Below are 26,347 nucleotides of genomic sequence, written 5' to 3' on the forward strand. Positions count from 1 at the left end.
CCTCAGCACAGCCTGTGCTGACCAGGGCTTCAACATCACAGCTCTGCCTGACCCCTGCAGCCACAGCACCAAGGCCAGGGGGTCCCCAGGGTGTCCCCAGGGCGTCCCCAGGGTGACCCCAGGGTGTCCCCAGGGTGACCCCAGGGCGTCCTCAGGGTGTCCCTGCAGGTGACAGGCACAGCTTGGCTGGGAACAGTCCGTGCTGCTGGCACTGAGCCCCGGCTGCTGCAGCCACACCACAGAACATCTCGGACACAAACCACTCACCTTCAGCCCAGGGACTGAAACAGGGCTCAAACAAAGTCTGGAGCAGAGAGCTGCTGCTCCTGAAGCCTTGGGAAGATCCCCAAACCCTGGGAGGCTCCCAGAGAAAGCCCCAGCACCCAGCAGAGGGTGAGGTCAGCTGGAGCCGCTCCCTGTGAGCACCGTGGGAGGGCAGGAGCGGCTCCAGGGGCTGGGAAATGCAGGGAGCTCCCAGCCCATCCTGCTCACACATCAAATCCTGAATTACACACACTGCGTTAACGTTCTTCCACTTTTATTGGGCTATTTTCTTCCTCTTTCCAACTTCCTCAAAAGTGTGGTTAGCCTCAAATCTGGAGAGGAATCCGTAACCGGCCTCAAAGCCAGATTTGAAGGGTAACTGGTTTGAAGTATTAGAAAATATAAGCCAGGACTTAAAATAACCACCTCCAACCCTGGTATCCTGGTAAGAGAATGGCTGTGGGCAAGACCTTTCATTTAATCATTGTATAAAATGGTATTTCCTGGAAACTCCTAAAGAGTCTTACTTATTTCAGTCTTACTCTTCACTGACTACAGCAGGAGTTCAGAACACTGAAATCTGATTTTTAACTAGAGTTTGCTAATATTGCCTTGTCAGGTACCGAGACAAACGTGGCACATTGATAGAAGGATACCAAATTGTTCATGCCTTTGCTAAACAGACAAAGGCTGCTGCACTTCCCCGGTGCACTGAGGAACAGTTTATATCTCATCACAGCAGTCAATCCCCTCCTCAGGTCCCTGCACAGGGGCCACACTGCAGGCCTGGCCTGGCCAAACCAAGCACAGCTTTGAACAAACTCAGTTTCAGTTTTTCAGGTGTTCAGTTTTACCTTCCAGGCTGGCCCAGGCCTGTGCTCCTCGCTGGGGAAGGGACAGAGTCCCAAAGCCCTCCTGGCCCCCAGGCCCAGCTCTCTGTGCACGCAGGGAAGGATTTGCTGAGAGCAAATCTCCGTTCATGGAGGAATTCACAGACCTCCCTTCCCCAGGATGCAGAACAAACACACCAGGACAATGCTATTTATAACTGTGTTCTACAGCACTGAACAGCAACAACACGTTCAGCCCAAGTCACTCTGTAGATTCCCAGTAACCTGGAAGGGGAGAAGTATTCAGCAAGTACTGAACAGAGAGGCTCCAGCAGGGCTGGGGAGCACTTGGAAAAACAGAGGCAAAAAAGAAAGAATGAATTCTTTCAAAAAGAAAGAATGAATATAGTGAGGTGGGATTTACCAGCCAGGAATGGAGCACTTGCATGTAATAAAAGCAAATATTTACATTAAGCACAATACAGCAATTTATTTAGATGCTTAAATGAAGAATACAAAGGGAAATAAAGATCACAAAATTATACATACTACAACAGTGTGTCATATATTAGATGGTATAAATGAATACAACACCTTGTTGGTGTTAACTAAAGATAAAACTAAATATCCAAACCCAGCACTTTGTCTCAGTGTGCTGCTTCAACACAATACACTTTTATACAGATCTAAAAGGTGTCAAAATTAGTAGCTGCAAACTTGTTTCTTGCATGTGATTTTTCTTTTTTAGCTTAAAAGATTTCAGAAAATGGCTCTGAAATATGTTTGTCATCAGTTGTCATGTCAAGGATATTCAGAACAAGAAAATTCTATAATACAACAGAGCCCAGATATATTTTTATGTTGCTGGCCTCTGGTTGGAGATTGTACAAGGTTATGTGCAAAAACTAAGTCTGTCAAAATTCGTACTAGAGCAGTCTCAAGCTTTGCTAGGGAAACTAGATACAGCATTTATTACACAGCAGGGCAACACTAAAAAAAGAGAAACAGATCTATGATGGGTACACAAGAACAGTTCCATAAGCTTCACTTGAATAGGTCTAAAAGACTGTACAAATATACATTTCAACTATTCAGAATGATACATGAAAACTCCATTTCCCCAGAGTCTGCTATACAGGGCACCGGGTCACTGGCACGGCGCTGCCGGAGAGGGGCCTCTCGGAAAGACACAACTCAACATGGACGAGGTGAAAGGAGGGTTGAAAATGCAGATAAAATAATCCTCTGCTTTTCTCCGTGTGCACTCTGGAGCCAGCAGCGTGTATCCATTTTCACATTAAGTTACTGTGCTCATCCCAGCAGGAAGCGCCGGCCCCCGGGCCAGCGGCTGCGGCCAGCCCCGGGCAGCGGCGGCCCCCAGGCCCGGCCCGGGGCAGGAGCAGCAGGCAGGGGAGCACAGGCAGGGCAGCACAGGCAGGGCAGCACAGGCAGGGCAGCAGTGCCCATCCTGGCAGAGCCGCTCACGCCTGCTGGCTGCTGAGCTCCACCCCGGGCAGGCTGCCGTGCATGGGCTCGGCCCCCACGGCCCCGAAGCCCTCGCCGTCCTCGCTGTCCATTGTGCTGCTCTGCCACTCCATCTGCTCGCTGGCCAGGCTCTCCTCCAGCTCGGAGGCGTTCTTCCATTGCGACTGGTCCTTGGACCAAAACCCTTCTACTTTTCCATAGGAACGATTCTTCCACTTTGACTGCTCTTCATCACTTTCAGATCCACCCCCCTTGGCCTCCACGGTGGGTTTACTGCTCCCGGCATCTTCGCTTTGGGAAGATTCATCTGTCCACACTTCTGGTTTTACCTCCAAGGCGCTGTCTTCAAAATCCGAAACCTGCTGGGAACCGGGCCCGCTTTCAGACTGGGAGGCTCCATCTTTCCATTCCACTGCATCATCCTGGTCATCCTGATCACCTTCACTATCTGAAACCTCACCTACCAGTTTTGTTGGCTCCTCAGCAGCAATCATCTCTTCGTATTTGGAGCTTTCCTCTTGTTTTTGCTCAGCCTTCTCAGGAGACTGTAAGGTGTTTTCCTCCGTGATTTCCTTGGCTATGCTGTCCTGGGGGTTCTGCACTGTGCTGTCAGATGAGGCTTTCCCACCGAGGTCGGACACGTGCTGGCCAAAGGGACTGCGGCTCTCGTTGTATTCCTCCTCTAGGTTTTCGTAGCTGTCTGAGGAACTGTCATTGTCTTTTTCTAAGTTGATTTTTTTATCAACAGTCTTACTGACATTGACTCTGGAATTCTTCTCGTCGTGGTTTTCAAACAGCCATTCAGCATCAAAATCCATCTCGTGTTTGACTTTGTTCAGCTCTTTCATGTTGAAGCCCAGCAGCACCCCAGGTTTGTATTTTTCACAATCCCTAACACATTTCTTCCTTTTGTTGCTGAAGTGAGATGCGATATCAGATTTCCAGAGCCACAAACTGGCCGCCAGCTTTTCGATCTCTCTCCGAGTGGGGTAGGGCTGCTTATTGAAATATTTTGTAAGAAATGTTTTCCTGGCTTCGTACGAATCGTCTTCGTGACCCTTGGGGTCCAGTGCTAGAACTACAGGTTCTTCAGGCTTCTCCTCAAAGGCCGAGGGGGAGTCATCGTCGTCCATCTTCCTCTTCTTCATCAGGGGGAACTCCATGTGCTCGTAGGCGCGTTTGACCGGCGCGGCCGCCGGCGACTGGCCCAGCCGGGACGATGTCCCTTTGTCCTGCCCGTTCTGGGTCTTGCCCACGCCCCTGCAGTGCACCAGGTGCAGCGTGATGGTGGAGGCCGTCATGTTGCTCGTGTACACGCCCAGGCAGTGGATGCACTTGTAGGTCAGCTTCTTCTCCACGGGGTGAACCGTCTGAATCACCTGGTGCCTCTCCCGCAGGTGATGTGCCAGCGCGTCAGAGATGGGGCCTTTTAGGATTGAAAAGCACAGAGGACACAGAGTTTTCCCCACATCTTTTTTGTAGGGCACCGCTGCTTGTGGAGAACTTTTGACGGGTACGTCAGATTTCTCCTGGATTTTGGGCTGCGGCTTTGGCGGGACCGGGGGCGTGTTCTGAGCGTGGTAAGCTACGGATTCGGCAGGAGCATCCCGCAGGTTGTAGGTGGTGACAAGGAGGTGTATGTTGGTGTGGCTGCCCTGCTGCAATGTCAAATCAAAGGTCAGCGTGGAGTCAGTTTTAGGTCCCATCTCCTCGTCCACGTGCACCATGCGCATGTGGGCAGCCATCTTCTCCACGTCGTTGAAGGTGGAGCGGCAGTAGGGGCAGGACAGCCCGTGGATCAGCATGTGATTGAGCAGCGTGTCCGTGGGCAGGTAGCGGTTACAGTAGAGACATTTGCTCGTGAAGTTGTGGATTTTCATGATGTAGTTGGCCACCGCAGGCACCTTCTCGGCCTTGTGCTCCTTCTCAAAGTGGACGCTGTACACGTTTTCGGGGAACAGCTCGTTGCAGATTGTACAGATTTTCCACTTCTGCGTGGACGAGGTGTTGACAGCGGAAGGACCTGTAGCAGCCACGGGGGATTTGGAGCCAGACTGGCCCAGAGCTCTGGACGCTGCCTGGGACTGCGACAGCGACGTCTGTTTGAGCTGCGCCGACGACAGCGAGGAGGAGTTGGCAGACTGCAGCGAGTACCTGGCTGAGGCCTGGGACCTCTGCTCCCCTCCCAGAGTGTAAGACCTTCCATTGCCACTCGCTGAAAACTGTTTCATGCTTTGTGATTGTTGGGAAAGAGAAACAGGTGAATTGCCACTGAGGCTGAGCCTCCCCCCTGGCTGACCCACGTAACTGGGGGGTACCGATTTAACCCCGTAATTGTTCTGCTGTAGGTGAACATTTGACATCATGTTGACTCCTGCAGAATTTAACGTGGGCTTTGGTATGGTGAGTCTGTTCATCATCTGCTGTGACGAGAGCGAGCGGACGCTGCCGGCTGAGAGGGCACCCATCCTCTGAGGGAGTCCCATAGGCTTTTTATCCTGGGGTTTGGGAGCTATGAGCATCAAAGGTTTCGATCTCGGAACCACTACGTTGGTGTGACCTATCATTGCCGTGACCTGGTATCCGATCCGTTCGTGGTCTTCGATCACGTGCTGGACTAAAGCTTCGTAGGATTTCGGCATGAAAAGGCATCGTTTGCAGTGGATACCCCCCTCCTCTCGGGCACTGGAGCTCAATGGAACTGCACCATTGAGGGACTTTTCACCTCCCTTGGCTATGTAAGGAGCAGCAACGTGCTGAAAATGTTCCCTGTAAATGTGCTTTCGAACGATTTCGTAGAGCGGGTCACGGTAAGTGCACTTCTTACAGTAATAAACAGCTTGTTCCACACTGTCAGCCTGCTTGGGTTTAAGGCTCTCGTGTTTGTTTTTATCTTTGAAAGTGCTGATGCCTCCACTCGGTGTATTGGCATTGGGAGCGTGGAATATTTTAATGTGCGTTTCCAAAGTCTTTTTGTCCGCGTTGAAGGTACAGTAGGGGCAGTTGAGCAGGATCCTGTTCTCAAAGTCTTCGCTGTGAACATTCCGGAAGTGGCTTTTGTAGGCTGAAAAGAACTTCGAGGAGAAGGGACATGCACTGCAGCAAAAGGGCTTTGTCCGATAGTCCTTGAACAGAGAACAGAGCACAGACTAAATATTCAACAGCACTTCTCAGCAAAATAACACCTGTGATATTCTCTACACAACCTTTCTAAACAATACTCACGAGCCCCCCTGCAACTGTCTCAAACCTTCAATTCACTTCTCTCCCATTTCTGGCCTAAAAAGCTGACCACATGAACAAACACACGACGTGGGGAGTGCCAAGGGGTCCCTCAAGGGTTTAACCATGACTTGGCAGGTGAGGCTGAGTCAGTCACAAAAAGTCTCCTCCCTGCAGCTGAGCTCCTAGAAAAGGTCCCTAGGTGCTGAGAGCAGTACCTGAGCTCTGAGGTGCTCACACAGGGACTCCTTTGTTGAGAGGTTTCTGACCTGTCACTGCTGGGGTGACTCTGCCCTGCAGCCCCAGCAGAGGCTGCTGCAGCCCACAACACTTGCTTGAACCAACAGCATCATTTCCTCCCTCCACTGCTGGCTCAACTCAAAATTCCTTTATTACTAGCTCAGAAACACCACAACAGCAGGACTTCCAGTGTCACTGAGCTGCTGAGCAGAACCAGAAATGCCCAAAGCAGATGTAGGACACAGCCTGTGGGACCCAGGGCTGCACTGACAGTGACCCTGCACCAAGCAGCAGAGAGTGTCCAGTGAAACAGCTTTGGAAGGGATGGAAACCAGGAATAAAACATTTAAGGACAGGTGAAAGACTCACTGCCAATTGTATAAAGCTGTTGATCCTTTGGCCAGAGGGTTGATGAAATTGTGCTAGGCTTGGGAGCAGATGGGAATGGGCTCCTAATGTGCATCTGCTTGACTTGAGCAAGGACCCATCAGCTCTGCCACCCAGCTCCTGAGATACACACCAGGAACAACTTCACAAAATTAAGAAAAAGGCACGTAGCTTTCTGCTGTCCCTTGAGCTGCCAACACCTGAAAACCTGTGAGGAAAACTGCAGGAAAAGCTCTTGGCATGTCTGGGAAATGCCCTTCAGCACGACCCATCTCCAGCCTCAGCATCAACTGAAACTCTTACCAACCTGGTTTTTTGTAAGCGATGGGTCCCACAGTCCCACATCCTCCCATGTAGTGTTTTTCAAATAAAAGTCATTAGGTTCAAACTGCTTAAAATCCTGGAGAAGGGAAGATGGGAAGAGAGGACAGAGTCAGAACCAAGGCCCATGGGCTTCCTTAAGCAATCCCTGAGCGCCCCCTTCACCCTCCCAGGTTCTGCTGGCCAAGGCAGAGCCCATCACTCAGGGCAGTGGGGCAGTCTGGGGGAGCTCTGAATATTTTCCTGCAGAACATCTTCACCACTCATCCTCCTGACCAAGCCAACAGCTGTGCTTACAAACTCATCTCATTCTAAAAGCAATCCTGGAGAAGTGTTCCCAAACTGGTGTGTGGGTTTGGGGTTTTTGGCTGCTGTTTCTGGGAGTGGTGGTGTGGTATTTATTTTGTTTGATTGGTTTTGTTTGGCTTTTAATTCATTTCATATAGGAAGCTTTTAAAGTTGGACATGTGTGATGCCCAAGACACCCAATTTTTATTAAAAAAATTATCTTGTGAAGCATTTCTTTGGCATGAAGTCAGCAGCACATAAGGACTCAAAAGTAACACTTCCACTGAAATGAATACTGCAAGTAACATTGTCCCAGGTCAGAATTCTCCCCTTAAACATGGGACTTGCTCCACGAATTCTGCAAGCAGGAAGGACTGGCATTTCTTTTGTACACATCTCACTTAAATGCTCTTTAATGAGAGACTGAAGGAACAGGCAAAGCCACAGTGATAGAGTTTGTCCAGAAGAGCAGCACGAACACCCTTCCCTTGCAGGAACTGACCCAGGCACAGAGGTGATTCTATAACTTCAGGACCTGCTGCAGCACAAACACTTCCTGCAAACCTCAGCCCCATGCCTGCCCCAACATCCCACATCATTCCTGCTTCTTCCAGCATTTCTGGATTTCAGTAGCCACTAATGTTTCTAGAAGTGTTTACAGGTACATTATATTTCAAGTTTCTAAATAATTCCTACTTTGTGTGGAACCCAAACAGGCCTACAAATAAATCATGGCATACACAAACACCTCCCTGTCCCCCTAACTCTGCAGCATTTTAGCTCTAACCCTTGGAGGTTCCATACTTACTTCTATATGTTCTTTACAGTATTCCAAACCAATGTCACTAAGTATTTTTTTCACAGTTTTCCGGGCCTTTCTTAAACTGCCAAGGTTGTTGACAGGAAGTTGGAACATAGTTTCTATTGGAAAAGAAAAGTAAGAGAAAAGATTTAAGTCAAATGTGTTTTGTCTGATAGTGCTGCACTTTTAATTATCAGTAATTGTCTCCCTCATTCCCCCACAGAACTGGTACCAGAGCTGTACCAGTCCCTAACACACTGTCACATTCTCTGGCTTGTTCCCTGCTGAGGCTGCTCATGGGGCCGCACAGGGCACTTCTAACAAAGCAACAAACAAATGGAACAGCTATTGCAGGAGCAATGGGCTGCCTCTGGAAATAACTTTCATTTCTTTAGAGTGTCTGTCTTTACCAGCCTCTACACTGAAGTACTTCAGAACTCAGTTCTCTCCTGTGCAATGTCTCCTAACTGATCTGAAAACTGGCAAGTTGAGCTTCAAGGTTTGTGTCAGTCTTGCAAGACATTTCAGTGTCTCTTCAGTGCTAAAGACGCTTCTCATATCCTGCTGTAGGTAAGAAATTAATGCTGTTTCCTCCCTCTACTGCACTCAGAGCTACAGCTGGCTGAAGTTGTTTACCAAACATTCTCCTAGGAAGAGGGGATCTGAAAGCTTGGTCAGATCTCTCCAGAGAGAGAGAAACCACTGGGAAAAGTACAAGGGATGGCTTAAACCTCTCTGTGTCCCTGGGAATTGTCAGGCTCCCTCCCATCAATGCCCACAGTTCCACTGGGCTTGGCTGGGGCTGCCTAACTGAAAGGAATCCAACTCATGAACTCTGCTCTTTTCCTATGCTCTATCCATCCTCATCTGTACTGTTAAAATTATGTCAAATACAACCTAGAGCAAGCCAGGTGCCTTTTAAAGACATGAAGAGTGATTTCAGTGCTTCAGAATCACCTCCAGTTGCTGCATGATCCCATTTTTCAGAAAAAAATTCAGTGAAACAGCTCAATCAAGTATGGTCAGGATTTGACTTAATATTTTCTAGTGAATTTCAAATCCAAGGAGATCATCAGGAATGTTATTCCTAGTGATTAATATGAACTCCAGAAAGAGCAGTGCATGAACACAGTGCATATTAAAGCTCCTGGCAAGCTGGGCTGCTTTCCTCGAAACCCAAGTCCCCACTTGAAGAATGAACCCCTGTGCTTGCAAAGAAAAGCATTTTTGGTCTCATGACACAGCCAGAGTCAGTGCAGAGCTTGTCTTTAGGCACTGATCACTTGTACAACTGAGTCAGCCACAAGTCTCAAAATACTGCTTGATATGAAACAGCTGATTTCAAAACACCACTGAATTTCTTCACCAAAGAAATCAAATGCTTTCTCTTAGTTCTGGTGTCTAATAGAGCCACAGGTACCATGACAGACAGAAAGTCAAAGAAAGCCAATTATTTACAACTGCCTGAAAATAACATCTCTGGTCTATCTGCAGCATCTTCTTGCCCCTGCCCTTTGCCTGCCTCAGTAAAATTTTAAAGACATGAAAATCCCTGTATCTTCCTATCACCACCCATCCTAACAGAGGACAGAACCAGATCTTCACACCTGAAACCTGAACTTTTAGATGTCAGCTTTTAACATCAACCTTACTTTGCAAGTTCTGCTGGACAGCTGAATCCAACTCACCCAATCATAACAAAACCCCTCATTGTTGGGCAAATTCAGTCCATTTTTATTTAGGTAATGTCTGACTATTTGATCAGTGAGTAGTGAATGGAGAGCCAGATACAGTCTGATATTACTACAGACTGTGACTACAACAAAAGCTTTTAGCATCTCCATTCATTTCTATTTACAACAAGTAACTCCAATTGCAATGTAAACATCACTCTGCTGGCACCTCCTTGATGTCCTTGGATGGGGACATAAAAGTAGCTGGGATTAAGCAGCCTCTCAAATAATCATCTAGGCATTAATGCTGCTCTGGAAATGAGGCATCCTTTATCTGACCAAAAGCTGATGTTTAAGGGAAGACACCTGAACCATTTTTGACCACATCAACCCACATGAAGTGCTGGGTGGAATGAATAAATGACTGCTTAAAACCAACCCAAACAATGCCCTGACTAGAAATATCCAGGCAGCATCTTCAGGTGCCTCAGAAGGCAGATCCCAAAGCTCTTCCTCATGTCCAGAGTGTGTGTACACAAACTGTCTGACTGCACCACTCACAGGGGAATGGAAAGGAAGCACAGTGAGTGTGAGCTGTATCTGGAACCCTGCACTGCACTCTGACCCCAGAGTGTGCCCTTGGAGTCAGAGGGAGAAACACCAAACCCCCACGGCAGTCATATCAGCAGAGGGGATAAAGGACAGAAAGCCTGCACCTCTCTCTATACTGCACAAGCTGTTTCTATTTTAGTACGACTGAAGTCTTAATTCTCCAGTGGGTCTCTTGGACTTTGATTCTGGTCAGGACCCCCCTTTGATGCCCCAGGTAAGAGGTGTTGGGCAGTTCCTGCTCTGACCCAGGAAATGGGGGATCTTCCCACGTGCAGCTTCACACCAACACAGCCTTTTTCCCTCCCTCCACTGGAATCTTCAGCCAATATTCCAGGTGTGCCCTGCTGTGTTACTTTCATGCCTGGACATTATTCAGGGTGCTCCCTGTCCTTGGCTGGTGTCTCAGCTATGGTACAGAACAACCAAGCACAATGGATTTCTACTGTCACAGGCTGCAGAGTAAAACAGCGGCTTTCAACCAGCAATGAAGTCCTAAAGAAATCATCTGCTGGAAGATGCTGCTGTGTAAAGGAACCATGACAGCACCACTCCAGTTTCTAGCAAACCTACTCTAGGTTTTCTTCTCTTTATGCTGAACTGGAAATGCCACCATGTCCTGCCACTGCCAGGGAAGCCTCCCACGAGCAGCAGGCACAGAAGGTGGGGGACCCTGAGCGCTGCACTGAGCAGGAGCCTGCACTCAGCAGGGTCTGGGGACAGCATCACTGGGAAATGGCAAGTGAAAACCAATTAAAGTATCCCCAAGAGCTGTAAACAAACCCTGTAGTGCCCAGTGCCTTTTATCTTGTTCAGGCATCCCAGACTTGTACGAGCTGGCCAGGGGAGAGTTTCACAGAGGCCACTTCAGCTACCCCTCCTGCACTGAGGTAAATCCTTCATAGGATCATCATGGAATAGCCTGGGTGGGAAGGGACATTAAAGCTCATCCAGTTCCACCCCTGCCATGGTAGGGACCCCTTCCACTATCCCAGGGTGCTCCAAGCCCTGTCCAACCCAGCCTCAGACCCTGCCAGGGATCCAGGGGCAGCCACAGCTTCTCTGGGGATACCTCCATCAGGACCTCACAGGGAAGAATTTCTTCTTAAAGTCTTCTCAATTCTTCTTTTTATCCCTTGAGCTGAACGTTTCTTAAAAGCACTCCATGAAATTTACACTTCCATCCAACTTTTGCTAAGTAACTGACCTCAGAATAAAACTGTGGATGTGATTACAACCCTCCTAGGAACATTATTAAAAAGAATGAAATAAAGCATCAGTTTTTTCTTAGGAGCACATGAAGTTGACCCTTCCCTTCCTGATGTTCTGATTTATTCCTATTATGAATACTGAGAAAACTTGAGTTTTTTGGTGATCTGACAACCAGAATTACCAACTGCAGTGTTGAACAAAGCATTAGGTGTGAGCAAGTGTGCAAAACAGACATTTGTATGAGCAAAGTGAAAACCCAGCCTGTTCTGTCCCATCGTGACTGTGAGTTCAGACATCCTTGGGTCAATCTTACCTTAATAAAATAATCAGCAGTGTAGGAACTCTAGCTCATTAAAGCAAAATTTTAATCAATTTTAAACTAAAAGATACTATTTGCTGTTACTTCTGTGCATGCTTATAAAAAAACCCTACTCTTCCTCTCTGTTTTCCCCTCTCCCCCTTGTCATCCTCTACTGCTCCACAAGGTCCATCCTTTTCGTGCTCTTTCCCCCTCTCCTCCTTTCTGTGTTGGTTCTTGGCCTTCTTGGTCCTTACCTCGCTCATTTTCCCTCTTCTCCTCTTCCCTGTGCCAATTCATAGCGTCCACATTCTTTCGTCGTTCTCTCTCATCCTGTCTCCACCGCTTCTTGATATCTTTGTCCTTAACTTGCTCATTTTCTCTCCTCTTCTCATCATCCCTGTGCCATTTTATTGTTTCTGTATTTTTCTGCGGCTCCACGCTTCTTTTGAGATAGTCTTGTCGCCTCCTCCTCTTTTTTAACATATCCCTTTCCCTGGCACGAGCCTGCTTTTCTTTCTGGGAAAGAAAAGCTTTACGGGGCATCATGAGCTGCTGCTGTACCTGCAATAATATCGTATCCATGGAATAATGCACTCTATGCAAGCACTCAGTCAGGCACAACACCTCATTTGGAGCTGCACACTTCACACACTCAGTCAAGGCAATGCCCTGCTCCTCCTCCTCCTCCTCCCTGCTGAGCCTGGGCTGGCTCGGAGCTGGGTCAGGCCAGGCCGGGCCAGCTCCAGGGGCCTGGAGTGGGGCAGTGGCCCCGGCTGAGCAGTGGCATTTCTGTCCCCTCCCTGCAGCTCCTCCTCCCCCAGAGCCTTGGCAGCCCCTTGGCACTGCTGCTCCCGCTGAGGAACAGGCTGTGTGTGGACAGAGGTGTGAAGGGAACTTGGGGACCTTCAAACCTGCCTCCTCTCTTCCTGGAGAGATACTTAATCCAACTTAAAGGTGCTCATTTTTCTTTCCAGACCTCCATCTCCACCCAGTTCGGGTGAAAATGGCTCTCTTGGCTGGGAGGAGGGAGGGGGGGCTCAGGAGACAAGCCACAATCTGAAAAATTGTGTAAGCTTTGTTTCCTGGGGAAACCTGGCCAAAACATTTAACTGCAGTTAATGAAATAAGTCCTGACTCATCTACCCAGACTTCCTCCAGTGTGTTATGTCTTGCTATTCACAGGAACAAAGGGAAAAAGAGGAGACTATTTACTTGGAATTTCTGCTGACAGCATTCCTGAGGGGTGGGGCTTCTTGGGGATGGTGTTTTGAGGCTTGAGGCTTTTTGGTTCTAAAGAGGTGTGAATGGAGACTACATTTAACAAATTGCTTTTACTTTTGGTCATTTCTCTGTAGTCACCCAACACATTCACATTTTCAAATGTAACAGTGTTAGTACCTGCAATTTTGAAATCATGGAAGAATTTATACAATTACTAATAATCTTCAAATATTTTTCTGTACACACTGACCAATGTTTCAGAAATGGCAAACTGCAGGTGTAGGCCAGGTTTGAGTTTTTGCTTGGGTTTTTGTTAAGTTTTGAAGAAAGATTTGCAGAGGTCTAATCAAAATGAAAACTGCAGAAAGGACAAAATTACTAGATTACAATACTTAAGCAAAGCCTAAAACAAAATGAAACAAATGTACTTTTAAAATTTAGCTACCTTATGGAAAGCACTTGTTCCCAGCATGCAAAACTCCATCTTTTTCCTACAGAAAAAGCAATGTTTCAAACCCTTATTCTAAAAGCTGTTCCTTTCCCCTACAATACACCCGACCCCACACACTTAAACCCTCTACTCTGGTCCATTGCCTTTGTTAGGTCTGTATCATGATCCCATGGTTTTCATTCCAATAATTCAACCCCAAATTTCTTAATACCCATAATAATGCTAAAAGGGAAGGGCTGCAGCAGAGTCAAACACCATAATCAAAAAAATTCATGCAGTGTGGTAACACATTAGTACATAAGATTCAGATTATGCTAAAAATTACTTCATTAAAAGGGTAGCTCTCTACCAGGCAGCCTGGGTTTGGGTATTAAATATTTCTCAGTAACAGTTGGCATTAAAATCAAAAAGCAACGGGAACCCAGGATCAGCATCCTCAGTGCAACCCAGACACTGCAAATCTGTACCATAGTTTCAGTTTTCTGTGGGCTGGGTGCCAGGACATTACTGCTGTTTACTAGAGCAAACTTAACTCATTAACTTTGTAAATGTACATTATCATTACAATTTTATCAGTAACCTGGTTCAATTTCAATAACAATAACATGGAGCAAATTGCAAGTGAAACACATCATGCAAATGATTCTCCCTCCCCCCACGAAAGGCAAGTACCAACATTTCAATCTGTCATTGTTATATTTTCTTTCATTTGTTTTTGTTTGGTTTGCTCTTGGGGGTTTTTCCCCCTTTGGTTTTATCTTTTCACAGGATTTTTCCCTCCCTTTATACAGCCCACTCTGACTGATCAGTTCATAGGCAAATGATTGAAAATACCTTAATAAAGAACATTTCAGCTGAATTTCCAAAATTAAACATTTCACTTGAGATTCAAATAAGTCATGTAATGTTCCAAAGAATAACTTAAAGGGACATCCAACTTAAATTGCAGATCTCTGAACTTCCCTGTCCCAAGTCAGAGGGTTCCCAAGTCAGAGGGTTTCCCCCTGTTTGTTTAGCATTCCAGAGTAATCTCTTCTGCAGTCTAAACCAGCTTTCACTTTCACCTCTGATGGTTTTAAACTGCCAGAAGAGTGAAAAATTTAAACCAGGAAACCAATTAATCCGCAGTGAATCTGCCAGTGATTGAATCCAAAGGCCCCCAACCTCTCAATTTTTCAAGATTCCAAGTTGGTGTTCCTTTAAGTTCAAAATGTCCAAACCTCAGAAATGAACAGTCAGAACTATTCTCTCAACGACTTTTTTCCTATACTTTGCCAAACGAAAATCTTTACTCCTCCCCATCTCTGCAGTACTTCTGATGAGGCATTTACCTCCAAAATGAATGGTGCTTGGGCGTCTCAGACTCATTGGACAAGTTTCAAGCACAAGCCTCCAAAGCCAATTCTCCTTGCAGAACGGCCCCCTCAGGGCTGTTACAGCCCCTGGGGGAGCCCAAAGCCCGGCCACAGAGGAAGGCTCATATCCTGCTGGACAAAACAGAGACAAGAGATAAGAGATGAGATAAGGGCAGTCTGGCAGAGATCGGTACCAAGCCCAGCCCCGTGCCTCTGTCGGGGCTGCAGGGCAGCTGTGCTGCAGCAAGTCCGAGCAGGTTTGTGCTCCAACAAGGGACGCTGCAGCGCTCAGATTTCAGCTCAGGTACCCAGCTCAGAAAGCCAGCAGTGCAGAGGCTGGGAATGCTCCTCCTCACACTCCATCCACCCTCTCTGCAGTGCCATGGCTCAGCCCCACATGCACCTCACCTGAGCTTCCAGCAGCACAGCACAGCTGCACCTGGCGTCTCAGGGACGCTGGGACCATCCCTGGACACTTCCTTGGAGGTCCCCACACAAACAGGTCCCACCTTACACGACACGGGACATCAAACAGGTGGCCTTCAGCCACAGCCCTGGGGACACACTTTCCCCTGGGAAGCACTCAGATTACAACTGGCAGAGGATGGGAATTTGGGGGAATGGCAAGTAAACGATCACGCTTTGTTGGAAGACTGAGCCCTCTTCAACTGACATCACCCACGGATACAAAGTCAGTCTTGCACAGACTGGAAATACATGTAACATCAGAACCATGACATGTGAAAATAGCAAATCTAAAGTTTATAAAAAACAAAACTTGTCGAGTCATTAATAATTACTCTGCCAGGGAACAGGGCAATATAAATGGTGAGATTTTAATCTCTTGATTATTCAGAAGAACATCCACAGCCTGAAATACAGAGTGCTTTTCTTTGGCAAGTACACTTTCAACACAAGACACTACAACATTTTAAGAAATTTAAAAAGACAGCATTCTTAAAATACTTCACATGTCAGTAAAACTGAATATTGGAATATTGGATGTGCTTTAACAAGAGCATCACCCATACCTTCAGCCATGGATGGATGGATGGATGATGGGTTATTTTGTTTCACACTGGATCATTTTCTGACTAGAAGGCAGACTGTGTCCCTGTGTGTCTAGCAAGTCCAAATGAACTCTCTCCCAGGGTGTCCTCCCTGCAGCACACACACTTCTGGGTGAGGAGCCATCAGCCTCGAGAGCAGATCAGTGGCAATTACTGCATCAGGCTGATGATACTGAGCTCAGGGAAGTACTTCATCCCATGCTGGGTCTCCCAAACACTGAGGATCATTTCCCTGTGCTGTGCTGCTGACAAGGATCCCCAAGTATCTGGCATGCTTCTTATTTAATGTCATCCAAATTCCTTTGATTTTAGCCAGTATTTTGCCAATATTTCAAGCTGAAGAAGTTACTGGTTTATACCTAACTGCCCAACACAGAATCATACATCAGAGCTGGCAGCAGCTGTGTTCCTAGGCGAGATGAAACAAGACTTGGTTTCTTGATACTTTTTATATCCCCACTCCAACTGCTTTTGAAACAAGGTAACTTTTAACAACTTCCCCAGCAAACTGCCTTTCATAGCACGCTCTAGGAAACCAGCCACAAAACAATTTGCAGAGAAAGCTTGTAGTTCAACACAGAGCGAAATCTCTTAAAATACAGGGGAAATAAGCAAGAAAAGGAACCTGTGGTTCCCACAGCATCAGAAAAGCTGCCTCTCTGTGTAAGCAGGTGAAATGATGCTCTGTGGTGTGATGATGTAGAATATTTTATATTTCACATAAGGACTGTGACTCTGGGACCTGGCAATTCCAGGCCAGCTGAGCAAGGAACAGCAATAGCCAGGAATCACAAGGGTTATCTCAGGGAAGAGTGAGAAAGTGAGACAAAAGAGGAGTAGAAGTATCAGAGAGAAGAGAGAATTTGGGAGAACAGAAACTACTGAGAGCTTCCTTGAAAGTAAGAGTTGCAATTAACTCTCTCTCCTCCCTGTACCGAGTGATTAAAGAGCCTATTCCAACACACCTCACTGGCTGACATGGAGCATTCTCACTTTCTTCCCTTGGACTCTTCCCTCCCTTTCCTCCTTATTTAAGCATTTCTGGCCTAGTTTTGCGAGGGCTGTGCACCCACACTCCTGTGAAGGTAATGAGATTTGCAGTTCAGCAGCACATTTGAAATGCCAGACAAGTGAGGGCTCCTTTTGCAATCCGCTGTAATCCTGGAGGGAGCTGGTTTTGTAACAGCGACATTTCCAGCGGAGAGCATCTCCTCAGCCTGGCCCCTGAGGCACCTGCAGCAGGGAGGAACTGCCCAGGGTGGTCCTTCAGCTGCTCAGTGCTCAGCTCCAGCAGGGATCTGGGCTGCAGAGCCAGCACCTGCCCTCCTGCTTGGAGAAACAGGACTGGGCACGTGAAAGAGGAACCAACACAAACCCCACAATACACCCTCTGAAAACCTCACCTTTAAAACTAAGATTATCAAACTGATGGAGATCTACCTGGACAAAGCACTGTCAGACCTGAGCACGCTGTGCACAGGATACACTCCAGCTCTCTCTCACAGGCAAACAGGCAATTTGTTAACAGCCCCTTTGTCAAAAAGCCAAGGATTTAAAAATATTAAAAACCACTTCAGAGATTAGATCAGCAACTTCCAAAACCAGTTTCAAGCTATGTGTCAAAACAAAAGGACCATTTCACACCACTGCTCAGGGCATCCTACACAAACATGGCCTCAGGAGAGAAGTCCATCTAAAATGTGGTATTAACAAAAACCCACCCTAATCTTGGGAGGAAATTCTTAGAGACTAAAAACTTTTATCATCCTGTTTCTGTGGTTACAGGCCATTTTCAGCCAAGGTTTAGTAAACTCTGGTTTATACCTTTCTGCTTGGGCTTGCTGCCTAGCCTCAGCTTGACTCTTGCACTAAGAACTCCCAACTTCCCATCCGAGGAAGAACTATGGAAGGCAGTGGTAGTGAAAGGGATCAGTAAGGCTGATATGCCTCAGTCTCTATTCTTTCTTTATTTAAAGGCTAAAAAACCACCTTCTGCAGCCCAGCAGACAGGGATCTCCTAAGTCATTTACACACTTCTCATTCTTGCTCAATTTCTGGAATTTTCCACTGGAGCCCGAAGCTCCATCTGGTGGGTGTGGACACTCACTGCAAAACTGAGCGGGAATTAACTGTTTCCTCATCAACTTTGTTCAGCAGGAGGAGTCCTGGGCACTGTGGCATTTCTATGCCTCAATGTGAAATACAAAATGGTCAAATTTTGCTTGCTCTGGGAACCACAACTCCTTATTTCTGTTCCGATGAACAATCACTTCCCTGGGCTCTGCTGGGAACTCCTGGTGGGTTCTCTGATTTTGCTGATGTGGGCTGAGGTATGTTAAAGAATGCTGGTAGCTGCAGTTGAATGTTTTCTGAGGGATCTTTTCAACACACATGATAAAGGCCACATCAACTCTGTCAACCTCTATTGCATTCTGAAAAGCACTTTGAAATTGTGTCCATTCTCTAGGGCACAGGAAATCCTGAATTAGAGGCACTTAGAACTCCAGAATTTGGCTTGCACACCTCCTGTCATCTTAGAGAATATCTTTTATGACTGTTCAAGACCTCCACAGATAAATGTTTATATGCACACAACATGGGTAGCTAAATCAATATTCAATACACATCCTCAGTGTGAGAGCCAGGCTTGTTCAGGGCTATTTCTAAAAGATTTTGGTGTGAAATGCAATAAAGCCTGCACATCTTGCAGAAATTTGAAATTGAGACTGGAGATCATTGAAGCACAAAGGATATTATTTGCTTACACCATGATATCCACACTTCAGTGATCAGGAAAAAAGGCTGCATGAATATGCTCTACAATTCCAAAATAATCCTCATCTAGATTGTAGCTAAGCATGAACAATCCCAGAATAAAAATAATTTTGGAAATAGAAGCACAATTAATGAGCAAGCAGTTACCATTTAAATTAAATCAAGAATCATCTTAGAATTTTCAATCCAAAGCTCACAAAAACATTCGTGTAATTAAACAAAGCAGCACAGTAGTCGCTGTAAAATGTGCAAGAACAAAGCAAATAATCAATATACACGTAATTTATGATTGGATTACACTGACTGGGGAACTGCAGCCAGATTAGACTGCAAGTGAAAACGGTCCCCTGCCCTCTGTGTCATGTTTCCTGACATCAGCACCGTGTCAACAGCCAGAGCAGAGCCCTGATGCAGCCAGAGGAGTGGCTGGGGGCAGAGCAGCTCCTGCCCTCACCCAAACAGCGGTGCTGGGACACGGCCAAGGCCTGGGGCAGCAGGAAACAGCTCCAGCCCTGCCCTGGCAGCTCACACACACACACATACACAGACAGACAGACAGACACACACACACATAAATACACACACACATAAATACACACACACATAAATACACACACACAGACAGACACAGATACAGATACACACACAGACACATACACACACAGATACACTCACACACAGATACACACACACACAGACACACAGATACACAGACAGACACACACACAGATACACACACAGATACAGATACACAGATACACACACACACACACACACACAGATACAGATACACACAGACACACACACACACAGATACACTCACACACAGATACACACGCACTCACACAGACATACACACACAGACAGACATACACACACACAGACACACAAACACACACAGATACACACACTTACACACAGATACACACACACATACACACACAGACACACTCCCACGCACAGGCAGACACACACACACACAGACACACTCCCACAACACAGACACACTCCCACAACACAGACACACTCACGTATTCACACCCAGAGTGCAGGGCAGCCCTGCTGTGCCCTCAGCAGCCACAGGCACGGCTGTGTGTGAGGGGCAGCACAAACCAGCACACAAAAGAGCACACGAATGCTTTCCCCAGCTCATCCAAAGCCCCGCCAATCCACGCTGTCTCAGACAGCAGATCCATCAGATACTGGAGGGATCTCGCCAACTGGCTGCATCTGAGTTTTCCGAGGGTAAAAATAGGCACTGAAGGAGGCTGGTGCCGCTTGTTTTCCCTTGCCTTACACTTCACACACGCGAGGCACAAACGCTGCCATTACAACACAGGGAAAAGGCTGTAAACAAGAGCTTCAGATCAGTCTCACACTGCACATTTCTTACCTCTCTCCCTTTCTGTCTAAGCATAGCTCCCAAGGGCTCCAATCCCTGCCTACATTCCAGCGTTAGTCCACCTCAGCTACTGCTGTCTTCCATCTGCCTCAGGAACCTTCCATAGGCAAAGGGCTTCATAGCAGCAGCAATGGGGAAACAAAACAAAAAAGATGATCACAAACTTGAGTTTGACTACTTAGGTGAAAAAAAAGCATTTTAAGACCACTATATTGCCCACTTATATTTCCAGAGCCATTTTGTCCCCTTGCTGTTGCTGCTATGAAGCTGCATCACCAACAGCTTCCTTGGCCCAGCTGCAGCACGAGCACAAACTGAGATCCAGAGTCCCATCAGAAATCACTGCACATGAGAGGAAGAACAGGGCGAAAGAAAGCATTGGCTGAGACCTGGAGAGGAGCTGGGGCGGGGAAGAAACAGCCAACAGTGAAGGCAGGCTTGAGAACAGGTCCTTTCCTCCATCTGCAGGACTGGAGGAGTTGGAGTGCTCCCTCAGGGAACAGCTGCTCCCAAAGTTGTTTTATTTTTGTTTCTTGTAAATTGTTTTAGACACTACTTGAGAAGTAAATATTAAATGAAAGGTTTTTGCCACATGATCTGCATACATCTGCAGGTGTGATGTGTCCACAGGGCCAACTACACAGGCCTTGGACTCAACAGCCACTGTCAGTTTTCATCTAAATAATCTTTAATGCCACCTTAAAAAAAACCCAACAAAAAACCAGAAAGGATATAAATGGCAGTAACTGAAAGTGACTCACTGCAGAAAAAATGGTATTTACTCCATTCTTACTCCAAACCATGAGCCTTCATTCACTTTCAAGAGCACTACAGGGAAATCAGAGACACTAAATACAAGCTCCTGTTTACCTTTTGACACCAGAGCTGCAGTGAAGCTCTGAACAATGCAGTTCTTGCCTTGAGGCACATGGCCCTCAGGTAGATAAACAGGAGTTACACCCTCTCCAAGAAGCCTTTATTCAAATCTGGAACACACATCTGATTTTTAAAGCACACCTAAGTTCTTCCTGAAAGCTCAAAAGGAACAGGCCAATTTGGCCATCCTGCCCAGGAAAACTAAGGAATTCTTCCCAAATGTGTGAGGTGAGGCAAAATAAACCTCCCACATATACTGAAGGTATAGGATTTATTTTTAATAAAACCAGATTAAACATCAACAAGGGTTCTTCTTCTTCTTCCAACGCAGAGACTCAGAGCAGCACCTTTCATTGCCATCTCCATCTCTTACACTATCAATAAACACCTCTAGCAACAGATTTATTTATATGAGTAGAACTACCTCCACATTAAAAATTATCCTGTTACAGTTATATTCATAGGAACCATACCCTATATATATATATCTATAACTCTGGGCACAGAGCAGCTCTTGACTCAATATAACAAAAAAAATCCTGTGATGCTTGTTTAGATACAGGCCAGCATAGTCAGCTGTTGCCTTTTTAAAAAGCATGTTGCATGCATCTTAAAGAAAAAAGTCCCACTAAATGTAGCATTATTAATATACAAACTCAGCTGAACTAATGACTTCTAAAAATTCCTCAATTTTGCCCATGCAGGTAGAGCAGCTTCAATGGCACCTGTGAAAGAACACACTGAGCAGCTACAGCCCCAGAGCTGTTCCCTGCCTCTCCTGGCACCTCTCCTACAGTCTTTAAACTGCTCCTCCTCGTATCTGATACTGCTTTGTTCATTACCAACTGAATTTTGTCTCCCTTAAACATCTCAAGTACTGGAGCAAAGGTAACTTTCCCTTTCTGAAAACAAAACCCCACAAAAACCACCCCAATACATTTCCTATTAAGGTGCTAAATCTTATTTTCAGCCACCTCATAAGAAACACATTAACCCAGGAGCACTGTCTTTGCTTCCACAAAATCACTTGTTTCAATTTCTTTCTTTGCATCAATCAAATCAGCTGCCATCTTAATAACAAGCTATAAAATATACATTTGGACTGTATAACTTAGGACTACTGATAAGGTTCTGATATGTTTCCGTATTCCAGGAATTCTACTGTAAACTTCAATGTTTACTTTCAGTATTTATGTTATTATAGTGGTAAAGCTGAGCTGGGAATAATCACCCATTATTCACCCTGCAGTGTGTGAGCAGGAGAACTCACCTGCCCCAGAACACGTGGCCTGAATTTCCCTGCAGCTCACAGGGAGCTCAGAACAGCACAGGGACTCTGGGCAGCACCAATAAATGAGTTTACACTTAACCCACACGCTGTGGCAATAGCAGGGACCTCTGTGTCAGTGACAGGGAGCACTTCTGACCACTGGCAACTTCTGCCCTACACACACAGAAAGCCCATCAAGTTCCTCCTCTCAGCCTGAGGAGCACACACACCTTCCTGGGCGCTGTGTTTGTGCTGCTGATGCCTAACACTGCAGGGCATGAACTTTCCAAAACATTGAGGAAGTTCCTCTCCAGTAAAGACTTTTCATTCCCATCTGTGACACTTGTCTGTCTCATCTACAGGCAAAGGAGTATCCTTTCACCTTCCATCTGCTGCACATCCACATCCCCTCCCACAGCCTAACACAAGTGAACTGCAGGCTCCTCAGGACAATACACTCTGAAGCACAAACAGTGGGAACCTAAAGAGATGCCTTCTACAAACCTGTCTGATGGACCAGCACTTCAATTCAAAACAAAACAATTATTTTTAGTAATGGGGCTGTAAAACGGTATCAGTTTTCAATGATCTCACAGATGCCCCCTGGGAGCATCTCATGTCTACTGGATACCAAAAAGTCACTCTTGAATGCTAACTAAGAAATAATACTAAGTTGAGCAAAGGGCAGCTAACCACCTAAAATAGTGCAAAAACATCTAGCTCAGTATCACTTTTGGAGAACAAGTTATTTGTTGTGTGTCAAAAAGGTCATCTCTATTTAGACTGAAGTTGGAAGTACTTGCTGTAATAATCTTAAAGGTAACCATTATGTTACAACCCATCAGCATCTGGTGCAGTTCTCTGAACAACAGGGTGTTTCTCTTCTGTTGTCTCTTAAGATTTCAGCACATATCACGGTACATGTCCATCTACTGATATCAAATTACTGCCCAACATCTGCAACTGCACATCTGCAAAGGAACCAAGCTTTGGTTTGTTATTAAAAGCGGGAAAAAAAGGTTTTTCTGTTTCTTAAGCAGACTGATCCATCTTTCTCACCTAGAAGGATGACAACTCGTGATTATGAGTTCGCAGAGTCCTGAAGCGAAAGTTTTCCCGAGTAGGAGACCCTGCAGGAGGGAGCACTGCTGGGGCACACGGGGCTGAGCTGCACAGCAGCCAGCTAAGGTCGGTCCATGCTACCCTGACAGGCGGGAATCCTCTGCCTCCGTTACCTCACACCTCCAAACAGAAATAGAAAACAGCAGCAAAAATAAATAGAAACGTAGCTAGGAAAAAAACCCCACAACTTAAGAATTAGGGGAATTTCTCTACAAGGAACGCAAACCTCTTTGACACCTACCAAACGGCTCAAATACACCCAACAAACACCGACCAGCAACGGCTGGGAGCGCCCCGTTCCGGGGGCTGTGCCCCGCGGTGCCAGAGGAAGCAGCGGGGGCTGCAGGCAGGTGCGCAGAGCGGGCCCGGCCCCGCGATCCGCGGCCCAGCAGTGCCCCGGCCCCGGCCCGGTGCCCCGGCCCCCCCTCCCGCCGCAGCGGTGCCCGCCGCGCAGGGCGCCCCCTGCCGGCTGCCGCCGCGCAGCGCCCCGGCCGGGCTGCGGTGGATGCGGGGGGGCCGGGGTGTCACGCCCGCGGCCGCTGCCGGGAGGCACCGGGGCTGCGCGGACACCCCGGCTCCGCGCACGCACTGCCGCTTGTTTTGGAACCCCCGCCCGGGCTGCGGCCGCCGGGAGAAGGGGGTGCGTGCCACGGGGGTGTCTGTCCGGCGCGGCTGCGAGGCTCCGGGTTTGGCGTCCCCCGCCTTTGTCTGAGAAACGGGTGCCGGTAACTGTAGCCCGGGGTAGGGATGGGTGAGGTAACGGCGCTCCATCCCCGCATCCCGCGGCTCGGGATGGCAGCGGCGGATCCCGCCTTTTCCCGCGGGCAGGGTCCCCATTGCTGCTCCCATTCATCGCATCCCCGGCGCCGCTTCAGCACCAACTCCGCCGGCGGGGCCCGGTGCAGCTGCACACCGGGATGCCGGACCCGGCCGGCGGCTCGCGGTCCCGGTCCCTCGGGCTGCCGGGACACGTCCGTGTGGGGAAGGGAGGCGGCCGGGGCCGGCGGCGGCGAGGGAGCAGCGCCGCGGTGCCCGCAGCCGCCGGGGCTCCTCAACATGTGTGCGGGCGGGGAGGGGCCGCTGCCAGCTCCGCACGCCCGGTGCGGCGGGCAGGGCGGCGGGCACGGCGCGGGATGCCCGGGGGAGGCAGGGGGCGGTCGGGCGCTGTCCCCGCCCGGGTCGCACCGCGGACCCGCGCTCGCACCTACCTGACCGGGCTCTCCTCGCAGCGAGGGCGGGCTGGGGCGGGGGGGGCCGCCGGACCCTCCCCGGCGCCGCCCGGTCCCGGGGCGGGCGGGCGGAGCGGAGCCGCCGGCGGCGCGGGGGAGACAAAGGGGGAAATGACGGGGGGGGTGCAGTGTGCGGGGCGGGCGGTGCGGAGCGGCCCCGGGGGCGGGGGCGGCGGTGACTGGGCCGGGTGCCCGGGGCGGGGGCGCGGGCGGGGGCAGCGCCCGGGCCCCTCAGACAATACAGCCGGGTCCCGCTGCCCAGAGCCTGCCCGGGCCAAGATGGCGGCCGAGAAAGAGCGGAAGTGACGCCAGACCTTCATTAGCATACGGGACTCATTGTCCGGCGGGAGGGGAGGGGGCCGCGCCCCGGGGGGGCGGGGGAGCCCCGGGGGTCCCGGTGGGACCGGCCCCGCCGCGCCCGCGGCACCGGGCGGTGACACGGCCCCGCCGCGGGGGGGCCCCCGCGGGGCGCACCGGGGCGGCCACGGCCATGGCGGCGGCGGCGGGATCTACCCCGGTCCCGCTAGGAGGCGCCGCGCCCTGCGGCTGGGTCCGGCGCGGGGATCCCTCCGCCGCGCCCCCGGCCGGGACTACATCCCGTCCTGAGGGGCCGCCGCCGCCGCCGGGGCGGGGGCGCGAGCGCGGCGGGACACGTGACCGCGGGGGGCGCGCACGTGACCGCGGGGCGGCCCCGGGAGCGCGCGCGGGCCTCGTGCGGCGGCGGCGGCGCCTCAGGGCCGCGCCCGGCCCGGCCCCGCGGGCCCCGGGGCCGCCCTGCCCTGCTCGGCCCTGCCTGGCCTGGCCCTCCTGCCTGGCTCGGCCCGCCTTGCCACCCCGGCCCGACGGGCCTTCGACCCGGCCTCGAGGCGGCCCGGGCCTGCCGTGCCCTTCCGTCGCAGGTTGTGAGGGTGCTGAAGGGCCTGGAGCATCTCCGTGCCCAGGAAAGGCTGAGGGGAGCTGGGGCTGCTCAGCCTGGAGAGGAGCCCCAGCTGAGAGGGGCCCTCAGCCCTGGCTGTCCCTCGCTGTCCCTGGCTGTCCCTCTGTCCCTCGCTGTCTCTCGCTGTCCCTGGCTGTCCCTGGCTGTCCCTCTGTCCCTCGCTGTCTCTCGCTGTCCCTGGCTGTCCCTCTGTCCCTCGCTGTCTCTCGCTGTCCCTGGCTGTCCCTGGCTGTCCCTCTGTCCCTCGCTGTCTCTCGCTGTCCCTGGGTGTCCCTGGGTGCAGGAGGGGCAGAGCAGTGCCCTGGTTCTGCTCCAGGCCCAGCAGCGGCACAGGAGGAGCAGGCAGGCACTGAGCCCAGCAATTCCCTCTGCACAGGAGACAGAACTTCCCTGAGCAGTGCCCAGCCCTGAGCCGAGACCGGAGAGGGAGTGGAGTCTCGTTCCGGAACACTCTGGACACAGTCCGGTGCCACGTGCTCTGGGCTGCCCCTGGCCCTGCTGGAGCAGGGAGGCAGCACCAGCGGAGCCATTGAGTCCCGACTGGCTCCAGGGCTGTGCCCATCACAGCCTGGACAGGGCTGGCAGGGCCCAAGCCCAGGGAGGGAAGGAGGCGTCGTGTGAGGCAAGGGCCATGTGGGAGCCTCCCTGGGACAGCCACTGCCAGAGCTGCCATGGACTGGGACAGTGGCATTGATCAGGGAATTCCATGAGGCGACACAGGAGCTGTGTGATTCACACACTGCCGCGCTCTGAAATCTGAATTTGTCACAGAGCCGCAGAGTATGCTGAGCTGGAAGGTGTCCACCAGGACCATGGAGTCCAACCCCTGGCACTGCACAGGATAGTCCCAAGAATCCCTCCATGTGCCTTCGCATTTTGGGTGAATACCCTAAAAACAAGCCAGCACCCAAAGGTGGGGCTGTGGTCTTTCTGGTGAGCGCTGTGCAGGTGTGTTCACACCCACCCACCCATGCAGAGACACTGGACGTTCCATTTTGCAGCAGA

At 49.5% G+C, this 26,347-nt stretch overlaps 1 protein-coding gene across 8 annotated transcripts; it reads right to left on the reverse strand.

Moving 5' to 3' along the window:
- Window positions 1-1,558: 1,558 nt before the first annotated feature.
- Window positions 1,559-24,511, reverse strand: ADNP (activity dependent neuroprotector homeobox). Of its 8 annotated transcripts, none has more exons than XM_058850390.1 (9): window positions 24,385-24,499; window positions 23,114-23,296; window positions 19,900-20,022; window positions 14,638-14,790; window positions 13,301-13,346; window positions 11,889-12,195; window positions 7,846-7,958; window positions 6,736-6,828; window positions 1,559-5,704 (listed from the first exon to the last, which is right to left on the reverse strand). In XM_058850390.1, the coding sequence occupies exons 5-9, from the start codon at window positions 13,337-13,339 to the stop codon at window positions 2,576-2,578; spliced, it is 3,681 nt and encodes a 1,226-aa protein (XP_058706373.1). In that variant the 5' UTR covers window positions 13,340-13,346; window positions 14,638-14,790; window positions 19,900-20,022; window positions 23,114-23,296; window positions 24,385-24,499; the 3' UTR covers window positions 1,559-2,575. The 8 variants fall into 8 exon arrangements, with proteins under 8 accessions (XP_058706373.1, XP_058706374.1, XP_058706376.1 ...); XM_058850391.1 differs by having other exon boundaries at window positions 14,638-14,793; XM_058850393.1 differs by lacking the exon at window positions 19,900-20,022.
- Between the last annotated feature and the right edge of the window lie 1,836 nt (window positions 24,512-26,347).

Source organism: Poecile atricapillus, chromosome 15 (genome assembly GCF_030490865.1).
Source record: "Poecile atricapillus isolate bPoeAtr1 chromosome 15, bPoeAtr1.hap1, whole genome shotgun sequence".
In the NCBI taxonomy this organism is placed as follows: Eukaryota; Metazoa; Chordata; class Aves; order Passeriformes; family Paridae; genus Poecile; species Poecile atricapillus.